This window comes from Salvia miltiorrhiza, chromosome 7 (assembly GCF_028751815.1).
Source record: "Salvia miltiorrhiza cultivar Shanhuang (shh) chromosome 7, IMPLAD_Smil_shh, whole genome shotgun sequence".
In the NCBI taxonomy this organism is placed as follows: Eukaryota; Viridiplantae; Streptophyta; class Magnoliopsida; order Lamiales; family Lamiaceae; genus Salvia; species Salvia miltiorrhiza.
The window spans coordinates 1,936,107-1,959,337 of record NC_080393.1 but is presented as its reverse complement, the minus strand read 5'-3'; the positions used below and the strand labels follow the sequence as shown (position 1 = coordinate 1,959,337).

Genomic DNA, 23,231 nt, shown 5'->3' with positions numbered 1-23,231 from the left:
GTTCATAATTAGCATGATTGTGAATTTTTATCCTTCGTGATTTTTTAGTGTTACATATGCACCGTTATTTTTAGATTTTTATTTAATTTTACAAGGGGAAATATGAGAGATAGTGAAATATGTACAGTACAAGAAGTACACATGGATGGGAAATATGAGAGATAGTGAATCTGCCAAAATTTGGATTATAGTGGGGGTAATAACACTCACTTTATGCATGATTTGACTACACAAAAAATAATAGACTTGCACATAAAATAATAAGAAATTATATACCAATTATTTGGAAATTCATATATTCGGTAATGAAATAATATTATATAGCCAAAAAGTAAAGTATCCGCCATTAAATTATTTGATTTATCAGTAGCCGCTAACAAAAAATATATGGCGGCTACTGGGCTTTTTGTACGATTTTCTGGCGGATACTTGGTCTGTTAGGCAGAAAATAATATTTTATGTCAAATTATGTATAATTTTTAATTTTTCAGCTTGTTATGAATGTTTAAATATAACATACGCATTCCCCTTTTGTATTTGTTGCGATTTTTTACTTTTAATTTTTTAGTAAAAAATTAAAAGTACATACTGAGAAGGTGACTCTGCAAAAAATTTGGTTGTAGTGGGGCATTAATGCTAATTTTATGCATGCGTGAGGTGACATGCAATAATAGATTGAAGCCGTATTGAATGAACACTGCACTTCACGTGAACTTTTTGTAAGGAATCAAGTTTAGTCCTTATAAGGCTGCATTTGTGAATGACCAAAACACAAATTGAAATACTCACCTTGAATTTCATAAATTCAGGCATACCCTAAAGATTTGAGTGGTTTTGTGCGAGAGGAGGCAATTTGTGTTGAATTTCAGCCCGAAAAGGTGATTCTCCTGTATTGTTTGTATAAATTATAGTTTGCATGTTTAATCGTACGTTGTTTTTAACGTTGAGAGCATGTTTTACGTTATTTTAATGAATTTCTTTATTATCTGAAATTTAAAAGCATTTTAGGGAAATATTAAACTTTTTTCTAATATAATTGAATGTTTTGAACCCAAAAAATAAAGTATCCGCCAGAATATCATTAGAAAACGATAATAGCCGCCGACCCTACAAGGTCAGCGGCTACTGGTGTCGGATAATGATTTACTGGCGGATACTTCATTTTTCGAGCTTATTGTGATGTTTTGAACTTTCTAAACGTATTTTAATACTGTATTTTATGTGGTTTTATAGATGGAATTCGTGAGATACATATATGTGAGATACAACGGAGTCGTCGATGGTATACACTATGTTGGCGGGGCTACGGAGGTCCTTCCCCTCTTAAATGAAACAGTTGCGAGCCTGATATACAGCATCAACAATGTGCTGACAACGCATTCGTTGAGCCCGAACTATCAATTGTATTATTTGGCGACCAATCGATTTGGAAGGGAGACGAAATGCATAATAAGTGACGACGATGATGTGCAAGGCTTGTTGGAAACTGCCGAATATCCCATGGTGTACGTTGAGCACAACAACGACCCGGTCGAAGAAGCGTACATCCCTACTTTTGATTTTGGCCAGGCTTCGGGATACGGAGATGATGAAGCACAATCTAGTCAGTATGAGACGTCGTATCATGCTCGCGAGAGCGCGCCTCCAACACAGTACTTTTCATGGGATGGGCAACCGTTGGACGAATCCGCATGGAATCTGAATGAAATGTGCGGGAGATTCAACCAGGTGCGGACGGATGACGATTCTGATGAAGAAGCCGTACAACCTGAAGACGAAGCCGAAGAACCTGATGACGATTCTGATGAAGAAGACGAAGAATACGATCCAACGAACGAGTCGGGCACAGATTCTGCCGCCTCTGAGGATTTATTAGACGATGATCTGATAGAGTTCACGGCGACCGAGCGAGCAGGTTGGATCCGACAAAGTAGAACCCGTCACGGAAATCCGACGGACTCGACCGGTGATCTATCTAATTGGATAGTTCCGTTGATTCCAGTGGACGCCACGACTTCGCTCGTTGCTCGCGAGAGTGAGCTGTCCAGAGTTGCTGATTTGGGGAAGAACTCTTTTTACAACAGTAAAGAAGAATTGGTCCTTGCTGTTGGCTTCTGGAATATGAAGCAAGGGGCTGAGGCAAAAGTTGTACGCTCAGATCAGGGACGCCTCTATTACAAGTGCAAGCACTCTGATAAGTGCAAGTTCGATGTGCGTGCATCTTGTCACGGCGGAGGGATGTGGGGAGTGCATAAGTTTAAAGAGCACTCTTGCGAAGGGGAGTTGGGCATTTTGAAACGAATAAAGGCACATTCGAATGTGGTTGCAGCTTATGTGGAAAAAAGAATACGCGATGACGGAGAGGTCATTAAGCCGAAATCTATTATGTCGGAGTTGTTACGTGAATTTGGCGTCAGAATCAAATATGATGTCGCGCTGCGTGCAAGAAATCTCAGCTTAGAGAAGATATACGGTCGAATTGATGATTCGTTCCTTCTTCTGCCCAAATATTTGTATGCCCTAAGTCAAGCGAATCCAGGCACCGTGATGGATTTGGAAGTAGACGAAAACAACCGGTTCAAGCATCTGTTTCTTGCTCTTGCGGCTTCCATCACACCTTTCTTCTTTTCGCTTCGGCCAGTGATTGTGGTCGACGGCACACACTTGAAGGGGAAGAACAATGGCATTTTGTTCGTCGCCGTGACAAAAGACGCAAACGAGCAAGTTTTTCCGTTGGCATTTGGTGTCGGGCCGATCGAGAATGATGAGTCATGGAAGTGGTTCCTCTCAAATGTGAGACAAACTTTTGGTCAGCCCGACAACTTACTAGTTGTCTCTGATGCGCATGTCTCCATTGCTAATGCTGTGAAGAGCGAGTTACCAAATGCTACTCACGGTCTTTGCTACTACCACTTGCAGAACAAAATTAAGGGCTACGGGCAAGCTGTTGTGGAGCTTTTCCGCCAGGCTGCATACGCCTACACGGACTCAGAATTTTCACGTGCAATGTCGGCTATGACTCAATTGAAGCCGGCGGCGTACGGGAAGTTGATGCGCGTAGGCCCTGAGAAGTGGGCACGATCACAAAGTCCGGTGACCCGTTATAGTTTTCTTACATCTAATGCTGCCGAGGCTTTGAATGCCCGTTTGTTGTGGGCCAGACGCCTTCCTATATGCTCCATGCTGGAGGCAATCAGGATGGTTCTGGAGCAGTGGTTCAATGACAGACTTGCGTCTGCGGAAGAGAGCGATGACCTTCTTACTCCAGAGGCAAAACAGAAGATAAGTGCGGAGATCTCAAAGAGTCGTCGCTACACTGCGAAGAGGACCTCCGAGAGAAAATACAGGGTTCGTGCTGGTGATCGTCGCTTCATGGTTGACCTTCAAGCGAAGAGCTGTGAATGCAATGAATTCGACCTGGACGGCATGCCGTGTTCTCATGCGATCGCAGCCATTACGTATGCTAAATCTATTTTATTATAAAATTACAGTTATTAGATGCCTACTAAATATAATCTTTCTTTTCGCAGTGAGGCGAAAGAGCCAGTGGAAGATTACGTGGAAGCTTACTACCTGCGGAGTTCACTGGTTCAAACATACTCCGGTCCAGTAAATCACTTGCCTCCCTTAGAGCACTGGGAAATTCCGTTTGAAGTTGCAACTGATATTGTTTTGCCAAACCTTTCTCGGCGACAAGCTGGTCGACCAAGAGAATCTAGAATTCCTTTAGCTGGTGAAAGGCCGACTCAAAGGACTACTACAGCGGATGCATCAAGTAGTCTGGGAAAACGAGCACCCAAAACCTGTGGTCTATGTGGCTCGCCTGGCCACACACGTAGAGCATGCAAGGGTACGGGCTGGGAGCAGTAGTTTAATTTCCTTTTATATTAAATTTCGATGGATATTGATGTTTTTTCATTCCAGTAAGTGATGTTCTGAAGTTGAAAGTATTGGATACTGATTGAATAAATTTCGAAGCGGTGTCATTTGCATAATATCGATGAACTAGCAAACACCATGGAATGCTCACTATCCGCCAGTAATTAATGGTTTATCACTAGTAGCCGCCCAACAATAAACATCAGCGGCTACTGGCCGCGGATATGTATTTACTGGCGGATACTTTGATATTTAGCGGTTTTTTGATGTTTTAGAAGCTATTGTGTTGCCTGATTTGAAATATTTGAAGCAGAAAACACACGCCTTTAGTAATGACCAACATGGACATGTCTTAACAATTATGAGTTGAAATTATGAATGAGACTTTGGAGAAGTGAACAATGTTTTATATAAAAGTTTAGTTCATAGCATAAAACACCCAAAGTATGCTTTTTTATGCATTAAACTATCAAATAAGACGTTTAGCCCAAGTAGCCGCCAGAAATTAATTACCCGCCGTGATTAGCCGCTGAAATGTTTTCAAGCGGCTACTGCTTCCGGATAATTGTTTACTGGCGGCTAGTTGCATTAATCATCTTATTTCATAATTTTATCTAGGATGCAAGTGGAAAATCATAGAAACATACTCAAAAAGATACTGCAACCTCTAATCAAAACGTCATTTGCATAATTATCATTTAAATGTACAAATACATAAGCTATTTCGATGCGGGGATGCAAAACTCGTAGATGCTACTGCCTATCTTGCGCCTATAGTCGGCGGCGTGCCCATTGCCCCACGCAAGGCTCGGCGAGCCTGATATCAGACGCTCCACATACATGCACGCAAAAACACCGGAGCTGCATTGATCTGGCTGCTGGAACTGCTCATTCTCGTCGGCATATTGGATTTTCAACCTTCGCCATTGGAGGTTTTCCAACGGGTTGTCGACAATCGTGGTCCTTGCGAACCACTGGGACACTTCAAGCATCTTACCCAACAGGCACTGCAGCGGATATAGGGCGGCGATCACATCGAAGCGCGGCTGCGGCATGGTCTTGAACAACTGCGAATCGAAGATGTCGCAAACTCCACTCAGCAAATCCACTCGGCATGTAATGTAACGTCCACACACATGTATAGGCAAAATGAGCTGCACACGCAAATGCAATTGGTGAAGAGGAAATAAAAAATGAACTACTCCAACATATTGATACTGTAGATATATATGTGTACCGTTGTGGCATTCATCCAATCGCCATGAGTCGAAGATACCCCCTGTGTAATCGTAGTATAAACAGCAATCGGATATCGTATCCACAGGGACTGTAGAACGAAATCACTCTATCTATTTCCTACACAAACTCTCACAGTATGCAAGTGAAACGATTATGAAGGTGAATATTGAACTAAGATTAACTAAATAAAACTAAAGAGCATATAAACTATGATAATTAACTCAAATAAAAGGACAGCTCTGACCCTAGGGATGTATTTTCACCAATCAACTACATGCATTCAACTTATTGATTCAATTACCAATTTTAATCCAACCCTGATGAAAGATCACTATATTATTCACAAGCGTCTCTAACGACCACCTATGAACGTAGATTAATTAATCCCTTTTCGCATTCAAGACTCCAAGGAATAAATTAACTCCAAATAGCACATAAAGAATAGCTTCCTATAGCTTCACCTATCGCATTCAAGACTCAAGGCTAACACTATATCATGCATTCCTGAATCGGTTGAACAATTATCGCATTCAAGACTCAAATTGAACAGCTAAACATGTAAATCATTGATCAGATAATTCACAAGAGAACAGGCACCAGGAATCATGAATCATAAGTTGGAGGGCAAATTGATATCAATAAATCAAAAACACATAATTAAACAGCTATATACAAACCCTAGGTTCAGATTAAAAGACTAGCCAGACATAATAAAATAAAACATAAACATAATTAAATTGAACGCAATTGTAAGAACTGAATTAAATAAAACTCTGAATAAAACAATTGTAGCAGCTTGAATCTTCAATCTTGTGGAAATCCAATCCAAGCAGTAAAAACTGGAAAGCTAAAAATATCTAAAGCTATGAAACTGAAATATAAAAGTTGAGAACTGAAAAACTAAAGCTGGACACCCTAGATAGGTCAAAAGAGGACCTATTTATAGTCTTAGGGTAAAATACAGAGTTTGAGCTCGAAAATAACTTGGAAAAACGTAAAAACGCGGAAGGAAACGGAAACACGCCTAAAAACGGCGACCCGTTCGGCGGTCGCCGAACTGGTCGCCGAAAATGGCCTAAAAATCCTCCAAAAACGGCGATCGCCGTTTTTCTTCCTCAAGGCCAAAATCTGAACAGGGAAAACGGCGACCCGTTCGGCGGTCGCCGTTTTGGTCGCCGATTTTTCTCATAAAATCTCCAAAATTCGGCGATCGCCGTTTAGGTCGCCGAATTTTGACTGCTGCGCGCGACGTTTTTGTTTCGGCCATAACTTTCTCGTCCGAACTCTGATTTATGATCCGTTTGCGCTCACGAACTCGTATCGAGACAATCTACAACTTCTATTTCAGAACATTGTTCCAAATTCGAACTCAATAAATCTGCGAATTCCTTCAAAGTTCGAGTAAGAATCATGTTTCACAAGATAAAGCAAATTAAGCACAAAACAATCATTCAACACTCAATTTCCTATAAAATTAACATCATATGAATATTAAAAACCATGGAAATATGAGTGTTATCAACTCCCCCAAACTTAAGCCATTGTTCGTCCTCGAATAATGGGAAGAATAAAATCAATAACACGAATGGGTAAGAAATCTAGCTCATCGATGCCTCCGAAAAATAAAGAATGATAGAATTCTCAAATCCTCAATAATCAAGCACAAAATTCACCAATAAACATAACCTATAGTAAAATCAACCTCATCATTCCAAACAATTGAATCTCACAAGGTATGTGTATCACTCAACTCTCAATTTGATGGAACGGGACGTGTATACTCTCATCGAATTCAATGCAATATAGATCACTTACCATAAGCTTGCCAATCGTCTACAATCTCCATCGCTAAAAGTGTGCCAGGACTAAGATCAAAAAGGTCTTTTTCTTCGGGTTATAATGTAGGGACATTGGTTAAGGTAGGGAAATATAGACTAAGTGACTCAAATAAATCAAGAACACCAACCTTATGACTTCACAGATCAAGTATGGAATAAATTCCATCTTCCACCCAACTATATCACCATAATCAACACAACTCAAGGGATTTAATCATCACAATGCAGAACTAACCACTCTTTTATGCTCTCCATTTATTTCCAACAAACAAAGTCGATTTTCTAACCAATTTCTCAATAAACACTCGACTTTACATTTTTTTCTCTTTCTTTCTCTTTTCTTTTTTTTTTCTTCTTTTTTTTTTCTTTTTCTTGAACAATTTTTTTTTTTCTTTTCTTTCCACAACTTTTCTAGAGCTCATAAGAGTAAATAGTATCATAATATCATCCCTTCTTTTTCATGAACCACTATGATATTCACCACACAAAGATTCCCATATACTTCATCACCCCCTATCATCCGGCTAAAGAATAAAAGCTAAATAGGCTCAAAGTGGATAACAAAGGATAAATTTTTTTCGTTAAGGACAGTGTTTGGGAAAATAATGAGGCTAACAAAAGATGGCCTAAAATCATCTCCTAATCCTGGGCACAACAGCAACCTCGACACAGAAACCATGGCAAGTTCTAGAAGATCACCACATGCATGACAAAACTCACAACAAAGAATAAACTGTGTATGATAAACAGTTATGGCTCAAAATCTCACAGATTTATTCAACGTCCAAAATTTAAGGTCAAAATCACTCTAGAATTATGCAAATTAGTTCCAATTATGCTTAAATCATCAAAGAAAATCAAATTCAATTTTTTTTTCACAGAAATCATCATTGGCATCTCACCAGAAATCTAATGGAGTAATAACTAACTCAAAAATAAAACAAACACACACCACCAACCAAGCAGGATAAAACAATAAAGCCAACAAAAAGATAAAAGTGATACACATATCTATTCTCACCCCCCTCCCCCAAACTTATTACAGAACATAAGTTCAAAAATAAGTTTGGAGGGATGATGATATGTGTGTCACTACTCACAGAAAAACATGCTCCATGGTGGTGGTATGAACAAGGCGCGAGTTCCCGCATCTTCCAAGCTCAACACTGCACTAAAACACCAAACAAAACAAAGAAAACAAAGAAACAAAAAAAAAAAACTAAAAGAAAGAAAACAAAACAAAGAAAACGGTTGGGTTACCTCCCAACAAGTGCTTAATTTAACGTCTAGAGCTCGACGATACCTCATGGTCTCAATGAACATCAAACGCAGCGGGCGTGACAGACCGCCTAACACGAACAGAGACAGAGGACTCATGCGCATCAGCTGCGTGAAAGATAACTCTTCCATTTGGCACATCTATCATAGCTCGCCCCGTAGCTAAGAATGATCGACCAAGAATCAACGGCGGATTTGCATCTTCAGGAATATCGAGGACCAAGAAATCCGTAGGGAAGACGAGCTTGTCAACCTTCACAAAGATGTCTTCAAGCTTTCCTCTCGGCTTCACTCTTGATCTATCCGCCATTTGAATCTCCATCGAAGTCGGCTTGAGATCTCCAATTCCCAACCGCTTGAAAACAGAGATGGGCATCACATTGACACTTGCCCCTAGATCACAAAGAGCCTTGGGAAAGAGCTCTCCTCCAATCTCGCACTCAATGGTGAAGCTACCCGGATCTTTCTTCTTCGATAGTAGCTTCATTGGCAGCTCAGTGCCCACAGCTGTCGCCTGCGGAATTTTCTTATCCTCATCACCCATCTTCTTGGTGTGAACAACTATATTTTCTTCTTTTTCCTTGGAATCCTGCAATTTTGAGAGAGTTTGAGGCTGTGCATGCCGGTCCGATTCTTCAAGTAGTCTCTCTAGCTCATCCACTATACGTCTATGCTCTGTCTCCTCGGGATTGGCAATTTTTTTCTCATTCTTGCAATGGGAGATCTCCAGCTTGATTTCCTTGGCATCCACATTTTTGCTCGGCTTCACAGCATATTGCTCTTCAAGCACCTCTCTTTTCATCAGCCTACGGGGGAATGGAGCCTTTGGGATGTATTCCCTAAGTGGAATAGGAGCCTTGTGTGGTTCCTCAATCAGAGATTCATGCTCCTTGCTCATCCTCATCTCTTTTGTAGACAAAGTGCCATCAAAAATAGCATTGCATTGGCCCTTAGGATTGACAGTAGTGTTGCTTGGGAATTGGCCCGGCTTGTGCTGCGCCGCCGCTTGGTTGGCAATCTGACCAACTTGATTCTCTAACATCTGTACCTGCTTAGATAATGCTGAGAAATTATTCTCCATGTTAGAGATTTTATTTCCAACATTCACCTCCATCCCAGTCATCTTCATGAGCATCTGCTTCATCATGTCCTCCATCGAATCCTTCTTTGGCTCATTGATGACTCCCCCACTAGAAACAGAAAATCCCGGTGGAGGTTGCACAGCATTGTTTGGGTTTCCATAGGAAAGATTTGGGTGCGGACGTGCTCCTGGCTGAAACTGCTGCTGACCCTGCTGATATGGCTGACCTCTGTTATACATCCCTGGCTGTCCTTGCTGAAAATTCCCATAATTTCTGTCATTGATATAATTGACGTTTCCCAAGCCTGATGGGTCTATCACAGCTTGCTCATGACGTCCAGCATTCAATTCACCAATTTTTGCAGTCAGCTCTGCCAGCTGTGTAGCCATCGCTGCCTGTTGAGTAACCATTGCTGCCATAGGATCAGAACTGGAGGCAGCTGCCACCCTCTTCAATTGTACTCTTTCTACTGGCCATTGGTAGCTTGTAGCAGCCATACTCTCTATGATGTTCCAAGCCTCTGAACTGCCTTTCTGAAGCAGAGAACCTCCTGCAGCTGTGTCCAAATGCATTCTTGTACGCTCTCCACAAGCATTGTAGAACATGATAATGAGCGTGCCTTCATCAAATCCGTGGCTTGGGCACTTTCTGAGCTTCTCCTGATACCGCTCCCAAGTCTCCGCTAGCTTTTCTCCATCGTACTGTTGAAACTGCACGATGTCCATCTTCAACTTCAACGTAAGGCCAGGTGGATGAAACTTGCGTAGGAATGCATGAGCTAAATCCTCCCACACGATATTCTCTCCCAGCTGCAGCGTATGATACCACGACTTCGCCTTATCCCGCAGTGAGAAGGGAAAAAGACGAAGACGGATAATGTCATCAGGGACACCATTCATCTTCACCGTGCTACACAGCTCCAGGAAATGCGCCAGGTGCGCATTAGGGTCTTCAATCGCTTGTCCACCATATTGGCTCTGTTGGACCATCGTGATCAAACCCGTTTTCAGCTCAAAGTTGTTAACGTTCACTCGTGGGGGCTCTTGGTACACATACTGTGGTATGAACGCTTCATTGATGGCTGGTTGTTTCCGAGCCTCTCTTGTCTCCTGTGCATCAAGCAGCTTCTTCAACTGCTCTTGCAAAGCTCGAATTTGGATTTGCTCTGGAGTAGCCATCGTTTCTGTCTCAACTTGATCGTTCTGCTTCTTTAGGTTGCGCAAGGTTTTATTGATTTCAGGGTCAAACTCAAATAGAGGATTTCCGTGAGATCGTGTGTTCATATGCAACCTACAGAAACAGCAAAAAGATCAGAAAAGAAAAATAAAAACAAAAAAAAACTTGCAGTACTATAAAGTCCTATTGGAAATATTAAAGCAAAATCTAAACAGTCCCCGGCAACGGCGCCAAAAAGTTGATCACTATTTTATTAGCAACAAAAATACCGCAACTAACACGGTGTAATCGTAGTATAAACAGCAATCGGATATCGTATCCACAGGGACTGTAGAACGAAATCACTCTATCTATTTCCTACACAAACTCTCACAGTATGCAAGTGAAACGATTATGAAGGTGAATATTGAACTAAGATTAACTAAATAAAACTAAAGAGCATATAAACTATGATAATTAACTCAAATAAAAGGACAGCTCTGACCCTAGGGATGTATTTTCACCAATCAACTACATGCATTCAACTTATTGATTCAATTACCAATTTTAATCCAACCCTGATGAAAGATCACTATATTATTCACAAGCGTCTCTAACGACCACCTATGAACGTAGATTAATTAATCCCTTTTCGCATTCAAGACTCCAAGGAATAAATTAACTCCAAATAGCACATAAAGAATAGCTTCCTATAGCTTCACCTATCGCATTCAAGACTCAAGGCTAACACTATATCATGCATTCCTGAATCGGTTGAACAATTATCGCATTCAAGACTCAAATTGAACAGCTAAACATGTAAATCATTGATCAGATAATTCACAAGAGAACAGGCACCAGGAATCATGAATCATAAGTTGGAGGGCAAATTGATATCAATAAATCAAAAACACATAATTAAACAGCTATATACAAACCCTAGGTTCAGATTAAAAGACTAGCCAGACATAATAAAATAAAACATAAACATAATTAAATTGAACGCAATTGTAAGAACTGAATTAAATAAAACTCTGAATAAAACAATTGTAGCAGCTTGAATCTTCAATCTTGTGGAAATCCAATCCAAGCAGTAAAAACTGGAAAGCTAAAAATATCTAAAGCTATGAAACTGAAATATAAAAGTTGAGAACTGAAAAACTAAAGCTGGACACCCTAGATAGGTCAAAAGAGGACCTATTTATAGTCTTAGGGTAAAATACAGAGTTTGAGCTCGAAAATAACTTGGAAAAACGTAAAAACGCGGAAGGAAACGGAAACACGCCTAAAAACGGCGACCCGTTCGGCGGTCGCCGAACTGGTCGCCGAAAATGGCCTAAAAATCCTCCAAAAACGGCGATCGCCGTTTTTCTTCCTCAAGGCCAAAATCTGAACAGGGAAAACGGCGACCCGTTCGGCGGTCGCCGTTTTGGTCGCCGATTTTTCTCATAAAATCTCCAAAATTCGGCGATCGCCGTTTAGGTCGCCGAATTTTGACTGCTGCGCGCGACGTTTTTGTTTCGGCCATAACTTTCTCGTCCGAACTCTGATTTATGATCCGTTTGCGCTCACGAACTCGTATCGAGACAATCTACAACTTCTATTTCAGAACATTGTTCCAAATTCGAACTCAATAAATCTGCGAATTCCTTCAAAGTTCGAGTAAGAATCATGTTTCACAAGATAAAGCAAATTAAGCACAAAACAATCATTCAACACTCAATTTCCTATAAAATTAACATCATATGAATATTAAAAACCATGGAAATATGAGTGTTATCAACTCCCCCAAACTTAAGCCATTGTTCGTCCTCGAATAATGGGAAGAATAAAATCAATAACACGAATGGGTAAGAAATCTAGCTCATCGATGCCTCCGAAAAATAAAGAATGATAGAATTCTCAAATCCTCAATAATCAAGCACAAAATTCACCAATAAACATAACCTATAGTAAAATCAACCTCATCATTCCAAACAATTGAATCTCACAAGGTATGTGTATCACTCAACTCTCAATTTGATGGAACGGGACGTGTATACTCTCATCGAATTCAATGCAATATAGATCACTTACCATAAGCTTGCCAATCGTCTACAATCTCCATCGCTAAAAGTGTGCCAGGACTAAGATCAAAAAGGTCTTTTTCTTCGGGTTATAATGTAGGGACATTGGTTAAGGTAGGGAAATATAGACTAAGTGACTCAAATAAATCAAGAACACCAACCTTATGACTTCACAGATCAAGTATGGAATAAATTCCATCTTCCACCCAACTATATCACCATAATCAACACAACTCAAGGGATTTAATCATCACAATGCAGAACTAACCACTCTTTTATGCTCTCCATTTATTTCCAACAAACAAAGTCGATTTTCTAACCAATTTCTCAATAAACACTCGACTTTACATTTTTTTCTCTTTCTTTCTCTTTTCTTTTTTTTTTCTTCTTTTTTTTTTCTTTTTCTTGAACAATTTTTTTTTTTCTTTTCTTTCCACAACTTTTCTAGAGCTCATAAGAGTAAATAGTATCATAATATCATCCCTTCTTTTTCATGAACCACTATGATATTCACCACACAAAGATTCCCATATACTTCATCACCCCCTATCATCCGGCTAAAGAATAAAAGCTAAATAGGCTCAAAGTGGATAACAAAGGATAAATTTTTTTCGTTAAGGACAGTGTTTGGGAAAATAATGAGGCTAACAAAAGATGGCCTAAAATCATCTCCTAATCCTGGGCACAACAGCAACCTCGACACAGAAACCATGGCAAGTTCTAGAAGATCACCACATGCATGACAAAACTCACAACAAAGAATAAACTGTGTATGATAAACAGTTATGGCTCAAAATCTCACAGATTTATTCAACGTCCAAAATTTAAGGTCAAAATCACTCTAGAATTATGCAAATTAGTTCCAATTATGCTTAAATCATCAAAGAAAATCAAATTCAATTTTTTTTTCACAGAAATCATCATTGGCATCTCACCAGAAATCTAATGGAGTAATAACTAACTCAAAAATAAAACAAACACACACCACCAACCAAGCAGGATAAAACAATAAAGCCAACAAAAAGATAAAAGTGATACACATATCTATTCTCACCCCCCTCCCCCAAACTTATTACAGAACATAAGTTCAAAAATAAGTTTGGAGGGATGATGATATGTGTGTCACTACTCACAGAAAAACATGCTCCATGGTGGTGGTATGAACAAGGCGCGAGTTCCCGCATCTTCCAAGCTCAACACTGCACTAAAACACCAAACAAAACAAAGAAAACAAAGAAACAAAAAAAAAAAAACTAAAAGAAAGAAAACAAAACAAAGAAAACGGTTGGGTTACCTCCCAACAAGTGCTTAATTTAACGTCTAGAGCTCGACGATACCTCATGGTCTCAATGAACATCAAACGCAGCGGGCGTGACAGACCGCCTAACACGAACAGAGACAGAGGACTCATGCGCATCAGCTGCGTGAAAGATAACTCTTCCATTTGGCACATCTATCATAGCTCGCCCCGTAGCTAAGAATGATCGACCAAGAATCAACGGCGGATTTGCATCTTCAGGAATATCGAGGACCAAGAAATCCGTAGGGAAGACGAGCTTGTCAACCTTCACAAAGATGTCTTCAAGCTTTCCTCTCGGCTTCACTCTTGATCTATCCGCCATTTGAATCTCCATCGAAGTCGGCTTGAGATCTCCAATTCCCAACCGCTTGAAAACAGAGATGGGCATCACATTGACACTTGCCCCTAGATCACAAAGAGCCTTGGGAAAGAGCTCTCCTCCAATCTCGCACTCAATGGTGAAGCTACCCGGATCTTTCTTCTTCGATAGTAGCTTCATTGGCAGCTCAGTGCCCACAGCTGTCGCCTGCGGAATTTTCTTATCCTCATCACCCATCTTCTTGGTGTGAACAACTATATTTTCTTCTTTTTCCTTGGAATCCTGCAATTTTGAGAGAGTTTGAGGCTGTGCATGCCGGTCCGATTCTTCAAGTAGTCTCTCTAGCTCATCCACTATACGTCTATGCTCTGTCTCCTCGGGATTGGCAATTTTTTTCTCATTCTTGCAATGGGAGATCTCCAGCTTGATTTCCTTGGCATCCACATTTTTGCTCGGCTTCACAGCATATTGCTCTTCAAGCACCTCTCTTTTCATCAGCCTACGGGGGAATGGAGCCTTTGGGATGTATTCCCTAAGTGGAATAGGAGCCTTGTGTGGTTCCTCAATCAGAGATTCATGCTCCTTGCTCATCCTCATCTCTTTTGTAGACAAAGTGCCATCAAAAATAGCATTGCATTGGCCCTTAGGATTGACAGTAGTGTTGCTTGGGAATTGGCCCGGCTTGTGCTGCGCCGCCGCTTGGTTGGCAATCTGACCAACTTGATTCTCTAACATCTGTACCTGCTTAGATAATGCTGAGAAATTATTCTCCATGTTAGAGATTTTATTTCCAACATTCACCTCCATCCCAGTCATCTTCATGAGCATCTGCTTCATCATGTCCTCCATCGAATCCTTCTTTGGCTCATTGATGACTCCCCCACTAGAAACAGAAAATCCCGGTGGAGGTTGCACAGCATTGTTTGGGTTTCCATAGGAAAGATTTGGGTGCGGACGTGCTCCTGGCTGAAACTGCTGCTGACCCTGCTGATATGGCTGACCTCTGTTATACATCCCTGGCTGTCCTTGCTGAAAATTCCCATAATTTCTGTCATTGATATAATTGACGTTTCCCAAGCCTGATGGGTCTATCACAGCTTGCTCATGACGTCCAGCATTCAATTCACCAATTTTTGCAGTCAGCTCTGCCAGCTGTGTAGCCATCGCTGCCTGTTGAGTAACCATTGCTGCCATAGGATCAGAACTGGAGGCAGCTGCCACCCTCTTCAATTGTACTCTTTCTACTGGCCATTGGTAGCTTGTAGCAGCCATACTCTCTATGATGTTCCAAGCCTCTGAACTGCCTTTCTGAAGCAGAGAACCTCCTGCAGCTGTGTCCAAATGCATTCTTGTACGCTCTCCACAAGCATTGTAGAACATGATAATGAGCGTGCCTTCATCAAATCCGTGGCTTGGGCACTTTCTGAGCTTCTCCTGATACCGCTCCCAAGTCTCCGCTAGCTTTTCTCCATCGTACTGTTGAAACTGCACGATGTCCATCTTCAACTTCAACGTAAGGCCAGGTGGATGAAACTTGCGTAGGAATGCATGAGCTAAATCCTCCCACACGATATTCTCTCCCAGCTGCAGCGTATGATACCACGACTTCGCCTTATCCCGCAGTGAGAAGGGAAAAAGACGAAGACGGATAATGTCATCAGGGACACCATTCATCTTCACCGTGCTACACAGCTCCAGGAAATGCGCCAGGTGCGCATTAGGGTCTTCAATCGCTTGTCCACCATATTGGCTCTGTTGGACCATCGTGATCAAACCCGTTTTCAGCTCAAAGTTGTTAACGTTCACTCGTGGGGGCTCTTGGTACACATACTGTGGTATGAACGCTTCATTGATGGCTGGTTGTTTCCGAGCCTCTCTTGTCTCCTGTGCATCAAGCAGCTTCTTCAACTGCTCTTGCAAAGCTCGAATTTGGATTTGCTCTGGAGTAGCCATCGTTTCTGTCTCAACTTGATCGTTCTGCTTCTTTAGGTTGCGCAAGGTTTTATTGATTTCAGGGTCAAACTCAAATAGAGGATTTCCGTGAGATCGTGTGTTCATATGCAACCTACAGAAACAGCAAAAAGATCAGAAAAGAAAAATAAAAACAAAAAAAAACTTGCAGTACTATAAAGTCCTATTGGAAATATTAAAGCAAAATCTAAACAGTCCCCGGCAACGGCGCCAAAAAGTTGATCACTATTTTATTAGCAACAAAAATACCGCAACTAACACGGTGTAATCGTAGTATAAACAGCAATCGGATATCGTATCCACAGGGACTGTAGAACGAAATCACTCTATCTATTTCCTACACAAACTCTCACAGTATGCAAGTGAAACGATTATGAAGGTGAATATTGAACTAAGATTAACTAAATAAAACTAAAGAGCATATAAACTATGATAATTAACTCAAATAAAAGGACAGCTCTGACCCTAGGGATGTATTTTCACCAATCAACTACATGCATTCAACTTATTGATTCAATTACCAATTTTAATCCAACCCTGATGAAAGATCACTATATTATTCACAAGCGTCTCTAACGACCACCTATGAACGTAGATTAATTAATCCCTTTTCGCATTCAAGACTCCAAGGAATAAATTAACTCCAAATAGCACATAAAGAATAGCTTCCTATAGCTTCACCTATCGCATTCAAGACTCAAGGCTAACACTATATCATGCATTCCTGAATCGGTTGAACAATTATCGCATTCAAGACTCAAATTGAACAGCTAAACATGTAAATCATTGATCAGATAATTCACAAGAGAACAGGCACCAGGAATCATGAATCATAAGTTGGAGGGCAAATTGATATCAATAAATCAAAAACACATAATTAAACAGCTATATACAAACCCTAGGTTCAGATTAAAAGACTAGCCAGACATAATAAAATAAAACATAAACATAATTAAATTGAACGCAATTGTAAGAACTGAATTAAATAAAACTCTGAATAAAACAATTGTAGCAGCTTGAATCTTCAATCTTGTGGAAATCCAATCCAAGCAGTAAAAACTGGAAAGCTAAAAATATCTAAAGCTATGAAACTGAAATATAAAAGTTGAGAACTGAAAAACTAAAGCTGGACACCCTAGATAGGTCAAAAGAGGACCTATTTATAGTCTTAGGGTAAAATACAGAGTTTGAGCTCGAAAATAACTTGGAAAAACGTAAAAACGCGGAAGGAAACGGAAACACGCCTAAAAACGGCGACCCGTTCGGCGGTCGCCGAACTGGTCGCCGAAAATGGCCTAAAAATCCTCCAAAAACGGCGATCGCCGTTTTTCTTCCTCAAGGCCAAAATCTGAACAGGGAAAACGGCGACCCGTTCGGCGGTCGCCGTTTTGGTCGCCGATTTTTCTCATAAAATCTCCAAAATTCGGCGATCGCCGTTTAGGTCGCCGAATTTTGACTGCTGCGCGCGACGTTTTTGTTTCGGCCATAGCTTTCTCGTCCGAACTCCGATTTATGATCCGTTTGCGCTCACGAACTCGTATCGAGACAATCTACAACTTCTATTTCAGAACATTGTTCCAAATTCGAACTCAATAAATCTGCAAATTCCTTCAAAGTTCGAGTAAGAATCATGTTTCACAAGATAAAGCAAATTAAGCACAAAACAATCATTCAACACTCAATTTCCTATAAAATTAACATCATATGAATATTAAAAACCATGGAAATATGAGTGTTATCAATGCACCATATACATCTTCTTGGAATGCGGTTGCCACGACGCAAAAACTCCGTCGGAATATATAAACCGCCCTTCTGCCTTCGCGGGAAACATTTCCCGCCACGCTGACTTCAACTGCGTGAATTCATCATCGAAATATTTCTGCAGCAATTAAACATTATATTAAAAGCATATTTGATTATAATTCTGTATCCAATAATAATATTTAATTAAATGCTTACGAATAACTCTGTATCCAATACGATGGTGGTCCTCGCATCAACACCGTCTATCAAGTCATCACCCCTCATCAACCTCGATCTCATCGTCATCATGTAGCAATCAACAGCCTGCACGTACTTAAATGTTAGTAACAAGTGACCAGACTTACATGATAACAACTGATTCATAAATTAACCAACATTGGACGAGAGGTCTCTTCTCGTGTTTTGCATAGTGGTCCAAAAGCTAAACGGGAGAGGGTGTTCGCTCTCTGCCACCGACATCGTCCGGTAGTTGCCACGGTTGCCAGCTTTCATCATACGGTCAAACCCGTCAACATACTGTGAGTCGACGGGTCTCGGCACGGCGCTGTGCACGTATGGTGATCGAAGTGCAGCCGACGGGTTCCGTTCTCGGCGACTTCTGCGTGGAGCCTCCGGTGCACAAATACTGAGGGGAACAGCAGCTACTGCCTCAGAAACTGCCTCAGAAACTCCCTATAATTCACATAAAACAACGCAAGTTAAACAATGTTGACATAATTTAAATTAAATGACTTGTAAATTTAATGCAACGACAACATACCCCTCTAAACTGCTTCCAATACTCGTGCATCTCATCTTGAGTCAGGATCGGAGCCGAAGAACGGGCCGGCTCAAAAGGGTATGCTGAACTCGTGCTCGGCTCAGCCCACGAGTAGCGTGGCCCACCATAAGAACTGGACGCCTCGAATGTGGGCATGTGGTGGACACCCATGTGCGGAGTCTGCACATGCCCAAAACTAGTCGGGCCACCAAACGGATCATGCTGCCACTGCGGGGTGTGCATGGCATCACCAGTAGTCTGTCCCACCTCTCGTGCAGGAGACTCATGTGCAGGGGATTGGTGATGCGATGGGGCCTCTGAGGATGTAGGCTGCGCCGGATCGGAGTCGGGCTCGGGCTGGGGCTCGCGTCTCCTGTCAGAGTGAGATCGTGGAGCAGGTCTGGGCACGTGAACATCAGTGCTATGCGAGCATCGGCAACGCATAGCATCGAACTTGTCCTCGAAATATCTCTTAATCCTCCTGAACAGGCTGTCCTCCACGGTCCTCGCTACCCGTTCCTCACTCTCGCGCATCATGTGCTGCATGCGCTGCCAATCCTCCTCGCTCCACTGTGAAGGTGCAGGAGCATCCTCGTGCCTAGGCCTCGGGGCTCTGTGACTGTGAGACCTTCGACCAGAATCAACGGGGTGATCGCCCCCAATGCTCTGATCGTGATGGCTGCTGCTCGATGAGGTGTCCACTATTTGTCCCCTCGGGCGCTTGCCAGTATCCTGTCTCATACTGCGACGCCGAGGTTGATGCTCAGGAGCATCCTCGTTGTGGTCCCCACCAGTGTAGCGCTGCCGAGGCTGCCTATGACCAAAGACTGCCGGCTCTGGTACTCGAACCCCTATCCCGGCATTGACGCCTGCCACCGATAGCCAGTAAGATGTCTTGGCCTCGTACTCATCGGGGACCATCTCCCATATCCCGTTCTCCTAGAAACAAAAAAAATGTAGTCAAACATTAATATTCATAAACTAAAATAATATTAACAAATAAACAACTAAATTATTACCGGAGACTCAAAATAACTCTGTAACCCATCCAACTTGGTCTTCACGAACGTCCACCTCCGAAATCTAGGGTAAACCCCCGCATTGCATATGGCTATGGCTGGGCCCAAATAGGGAATTTTCTCAAGACCCCAAATGAATAGGGCCCAAGAAGGACCGTAGAAGTGATACTTTTTACAATCCTTTTTGATTGTGCTGTGCTTCAACCTGTAGTTCAAGCTTCTATACGCGCACGATCCCCAAGGAAATCTGGAAAAGGTCGGCAAATCATCCACCAGCTTCCAAGTCCAGGACTGCACGGGTCGGCGCACGTCCACTCCTAATACAAATGCGTGTAGCACCAACAAGTGGGCCACACGGAGGTACAACCCGCCGTCGGTGTCAACCACTGGATTGACGGTGTCGAAATATATATCCGCCAGCTCCCGCACTGACACCGGTTGAGAGCGGCAAAATTGTCTAAATGTATGAGCCCGACTCAGATCGTGCTCAGCCTCGGGGTCAAAAGGATCATCCCCAAAGGACAATCCTGTCACGAGAGCGAAATCTCTCGGAGTAAACTCAACGTTCCTCCCGTTGATGTAGAAGCAGATCTCATCATCCCCATCGTCTCTCGTGATCTTAAGATGACGAGAGACAATATGGTGCAATGCAGCATTGCACTTCTGGCCCGGCTGCCAATCCAACATCATCCCAAAGCACCCATGCCTGAACGTATTCTCCAGTGCAAAACCGCCAATTTCGTTTAGTCTCGAGACTACTGTCGATAGGTAACTAATATTGTTGTACGTACTGATCTCAACTGCCACACGATTGATTTGCTCGGGCCTCGAATAAGGGACCTATTCAATACAAAAAATAACTCAATTTACAAAACATAATGAATTAACAAACATCAACTAATAATAATGCATAATTAACTATTAAATTACTAGAAACATAAATAAAAAAATATAGAACCACAATAAACAAGTATCCGCCAGTAATTAATTTTTTTAAGAAGTAGCCGCCTGGTGTTTTCAAACCCGGCGGCTACTTCTTAAAAAGATTAATTACTGGCGGATATTAGGTAATTATGGTTCTATATGTTTTTATTAGTATGTTATAAATTTTTAAATTCTGAATAACCAAAAAAACGTTACTCCCTCCGTCCGCCAAAAGTGTACCATTTTTACTATATTTGGCGTCCGCAAAGAGTATACCACTTTCCTTTTTTGGAAATGATCCCACCATCCACTTTAATATTTTATCCTTACAAACACTCTTTATTTACAAAAAAACCACTCCAAATTCAATTTCAACCACACATCTCATAAAGTGGTGGGACCCTTTCTCCACTACATCAAAATCATTACCAATTTTATTAAATCCCGTGCCTAGCCAAAGTGGTACACTTTTGGCGGACGGAGGGAGTATTATTTTATGCGTAATACAGTAAAATTAACCTAATGATCTAAATAGACGATTAAATATATCTAAATATGCTTCAACTAAATAAAAATTCTAACAACAATGAAACTATACTCAAACTTGTAACAGCACTCAACTACACTATATCTAACATATACGAAACATATAAATAAATCTAACAAATACTATATCTAAATCAAAATTCAATACTATACAAAACATATGAAAATTCGAAACATATAAATTGTAACATACAAACATATAAATTCTAACATAATGATTCTAACATAAAAATTCACCCATATACAAAACATATAAAAATTCGAAACATACAAAACATATACTTACTTAAAAATATACAAAATTCGAAACATATACAAAACATATAGATTCTTAACATATAAATATATCTAACATATACAAAACAAATAACAAGTATACTTACTTGGTTTGAAGAAGAAGCCATGGCGTGAATTGTGTAAAATATTGTGTAAATGGGCTGATTTTTTCCTTCTCTCAAGTGGAGTGCGGCTGATTTGAAGAAGAGGAACCAAAACAATGGATTTTTTCCTCCAGCGGCTGATTTTTTCCTTCTCTCAAGTGCGCGGCTGCTTCTCTACTTCTTAACCCTAATTTAACATAAAATATTGTGTAAATGGGCCCTACCCAATTTATCTCTCTTATCAAAGCTTCAATTTTTTCAAACAAATCCCACAAAAGCCGTGCCCGCTCAATTCTAGCCGCCCGTGACTTAATTTGCTGCAAAGCCTATAGATTCCCACCCTATAAAGCTTCACCCTTGCCGGTTGAATTGTCCAATCACAATTAAATTAGCTTTAGCTCTTCAAAATTGAAAAAAATACAACAACCATTAATTGGAACGATAATAAATAAAATTTATATATATTGTGATATAAAAAGCAGTAATAAATGACATGGTACTATTATCCGCCAGTAAAAAGTATCCGCTAGAAGTAGCCGCTTAGGGTTTCTTTCACGCGGCTAATTCTAGAGGATACGAATTACTGGCGGATAATTATATGGTAGGCTCTCTAGTATTTTACTGTTTCATAATATATGATTATATATTATTTTTATCCAACATTTTCTATTATTTTATGTGTTAGGCTATATTAATTCCTGTTAAATAAAATAAAATAAAAAATTCGAGACTTATTACACCACTATAATCCAAATTTGTCTAAATAGAAGCCTATTATGTATTTCTACTTCATAGAATATATTTTAAAAAAAGAAATACAAAATTAAGGTAAGTTTGTGTATAATAAAACAGTAATACGAGGATGACAAAAATTGTACTTTAAGTATATTTGGAAACAAAAAAAAATTATGAACCTAATGTATACATTATCCGCCAGTAAAACATAGCCGCTAGCATTAGCCGCCGGGTTTAAAAAAACCCGGCGGCTAATGCTAGCGGCTATGTTTTACTGGCGGATAATGTATACATTAGGTTCATAATTTTTTTTTGTTTCCAAATATACTTAAAGTACAATTTTTGTCATCCTCGTATTACTGTTTTATTATACACAAACTTACCTTCATTATTTTCAAACGTAGGGCATTATACGTCAATCATCTTACAATAATTGCACATTTATCTGGTTTTGTGCATTTTTAACTACCTATCTTACACATTTTCTTACACAATTGTACTTGTGTAAGAAAAGTGTAAGAACTTTTACAAAAAACCAAGCAACCCATCACCATCAAGTGTACTTTTCGGCTTTGACTTTCAAAGTGGGTAGTTTTGCAAGACATTTTATTGATGTGGGTAGATTTAATTCCAACTCTTTTTATGAGGCCTAAACGACGTTGTTTCGTACAATCTCAATTAAAATTTTATTTAGATTATAAGGGAGCGTTTACTTTGCTTGATTAAGTATTTTTTTCCTTAATAGAAGGATATATCTAATCACACATTTTCAATGGGAAAAGAATCAAACAAAACTAGCTTAAATGATGTAAATAAATAATTAAGGGCCTTGAGATATCTCAAAGTTTCAATCATTCAAATAAATAAGGGATTAACCTTACTATTTTTATATATCAAGGCTAATCCTTCAAAGTAAACGCCCATATTGAAATTGTGTCCTTTATTTGCACCCTAATTTTCAATATTCAGCAAT

At 40.4% G+C, this 23,231-nt stretch overlaps 3 protein-coding genes across 3 annotated transcripts; 1 reads left to right on the top strand and 2 right to left on the bottom strand.

The window, feature by feature from the left end:
- The first annotated feature begins 345 nt into the window (after window positions 1-345).
- LOC130993030 (uncharacterized) lies at window positions 346-3,870 on the top strand. The gene is made up of 3 exons (XM_057917751.1): window positions 346-878; window positions 1,234-3,458; window positions 3,531-3,870. The coding sequence occupies exons 2-3, from the start codon at window positions 1,234-1,236 to the stop codon at window positions 3,868-3,870; spliced, it is 2,565 nt and encodes an 854-aa protein (XP_057773734.1). The 5' UTR covers window positions 346-878.
- Window positions 3,871-4,547: 677 nt separating this feature from the next.
- LOC130991488 (uncharacterized) lies at window positions 4,548-5,155 on the bottom strand. Its single transcript, XM_057915745.1, has 2 exons — window positions 5,117-5,155; window positions 4,548-5,033 (listed from the first exon to the last, which is right to left on the bottom strand). The coding sequence occupies exons 1-2, from the start codon at window positions 5,129-5,131 to the stop codon at window positions 4,599-4,601; spliced, it is 450 nt and encodes a 149-aa protein (XP_057771728.1). The 5' UTR covers window positions 5,132-5,155; the 3' UTR covers window positions 4,548-4,598.
- Window positions 5,156-17,865: 12,710 nt separating this feature from the next.
- On the bottom strand, window positions 17,866-20,360 carry LOC130993029 (uncharacterized). The gene is made up of 5 exons (XM_057917750.1): window positions 19,674-20,360; window positions 18,655-19,593; window positions 18,270-18,566; window positions 18,090-18,197; window positions 17,866-18,009 (listed from the first exon to the last, which is right to left on the bottom strand). Exons 1-5 carry the CDS (start codon window positions 20,358-20,360, stop codon window positions 17,866-17,868), a joined length of 2,175 nt encoding a protein of 724 aa, XP_057773733.1.
- Between the last annotated feature and the right edge of the window lie 2,871 nt (window positions 20,361-23,231).

Excerpts from the sequence above, each read along its gene's own strand:
- LOC130993030 (XM_057917751.1), top strand. The coding sequence starts at position 1,234 with ATGGAATTCGTGAGATACATATATGTGAGATACAACGGAGTCGTCGAT. Across the intron at positions 3,459-3,530 it reads CATGCGATCGCAGCCATTAC|TGAGGCGAAAGAGCCAGTGG; the intron begins GTATGCTAAATC and ends TTCTTTTCGCAG.
- LOC130993029 (XM_057917750.1), bottom strand. The coding sequence starts at position 20,360 with ATGTTGGATTGGCAGCCGGGCCAGAAGTGCAATGCTGCATTGCACCAT. Across the intron at positions 18,567-18,654 it reads ATTGGAAGCAGTTTAGAGGG|GGAGTTTCTGAGGCAGTTTC; the intron begins GTATGTTGTCGT and ends TGTGAATTATAG. Across the intron at positions 18,198-18,269 it reads GAAGAGACCTCTCGTCCAAT|GCTGTTGATTGCTACATGAT; the intron begins GTTGGTTAATTT and ends AAGTACGTGCAG.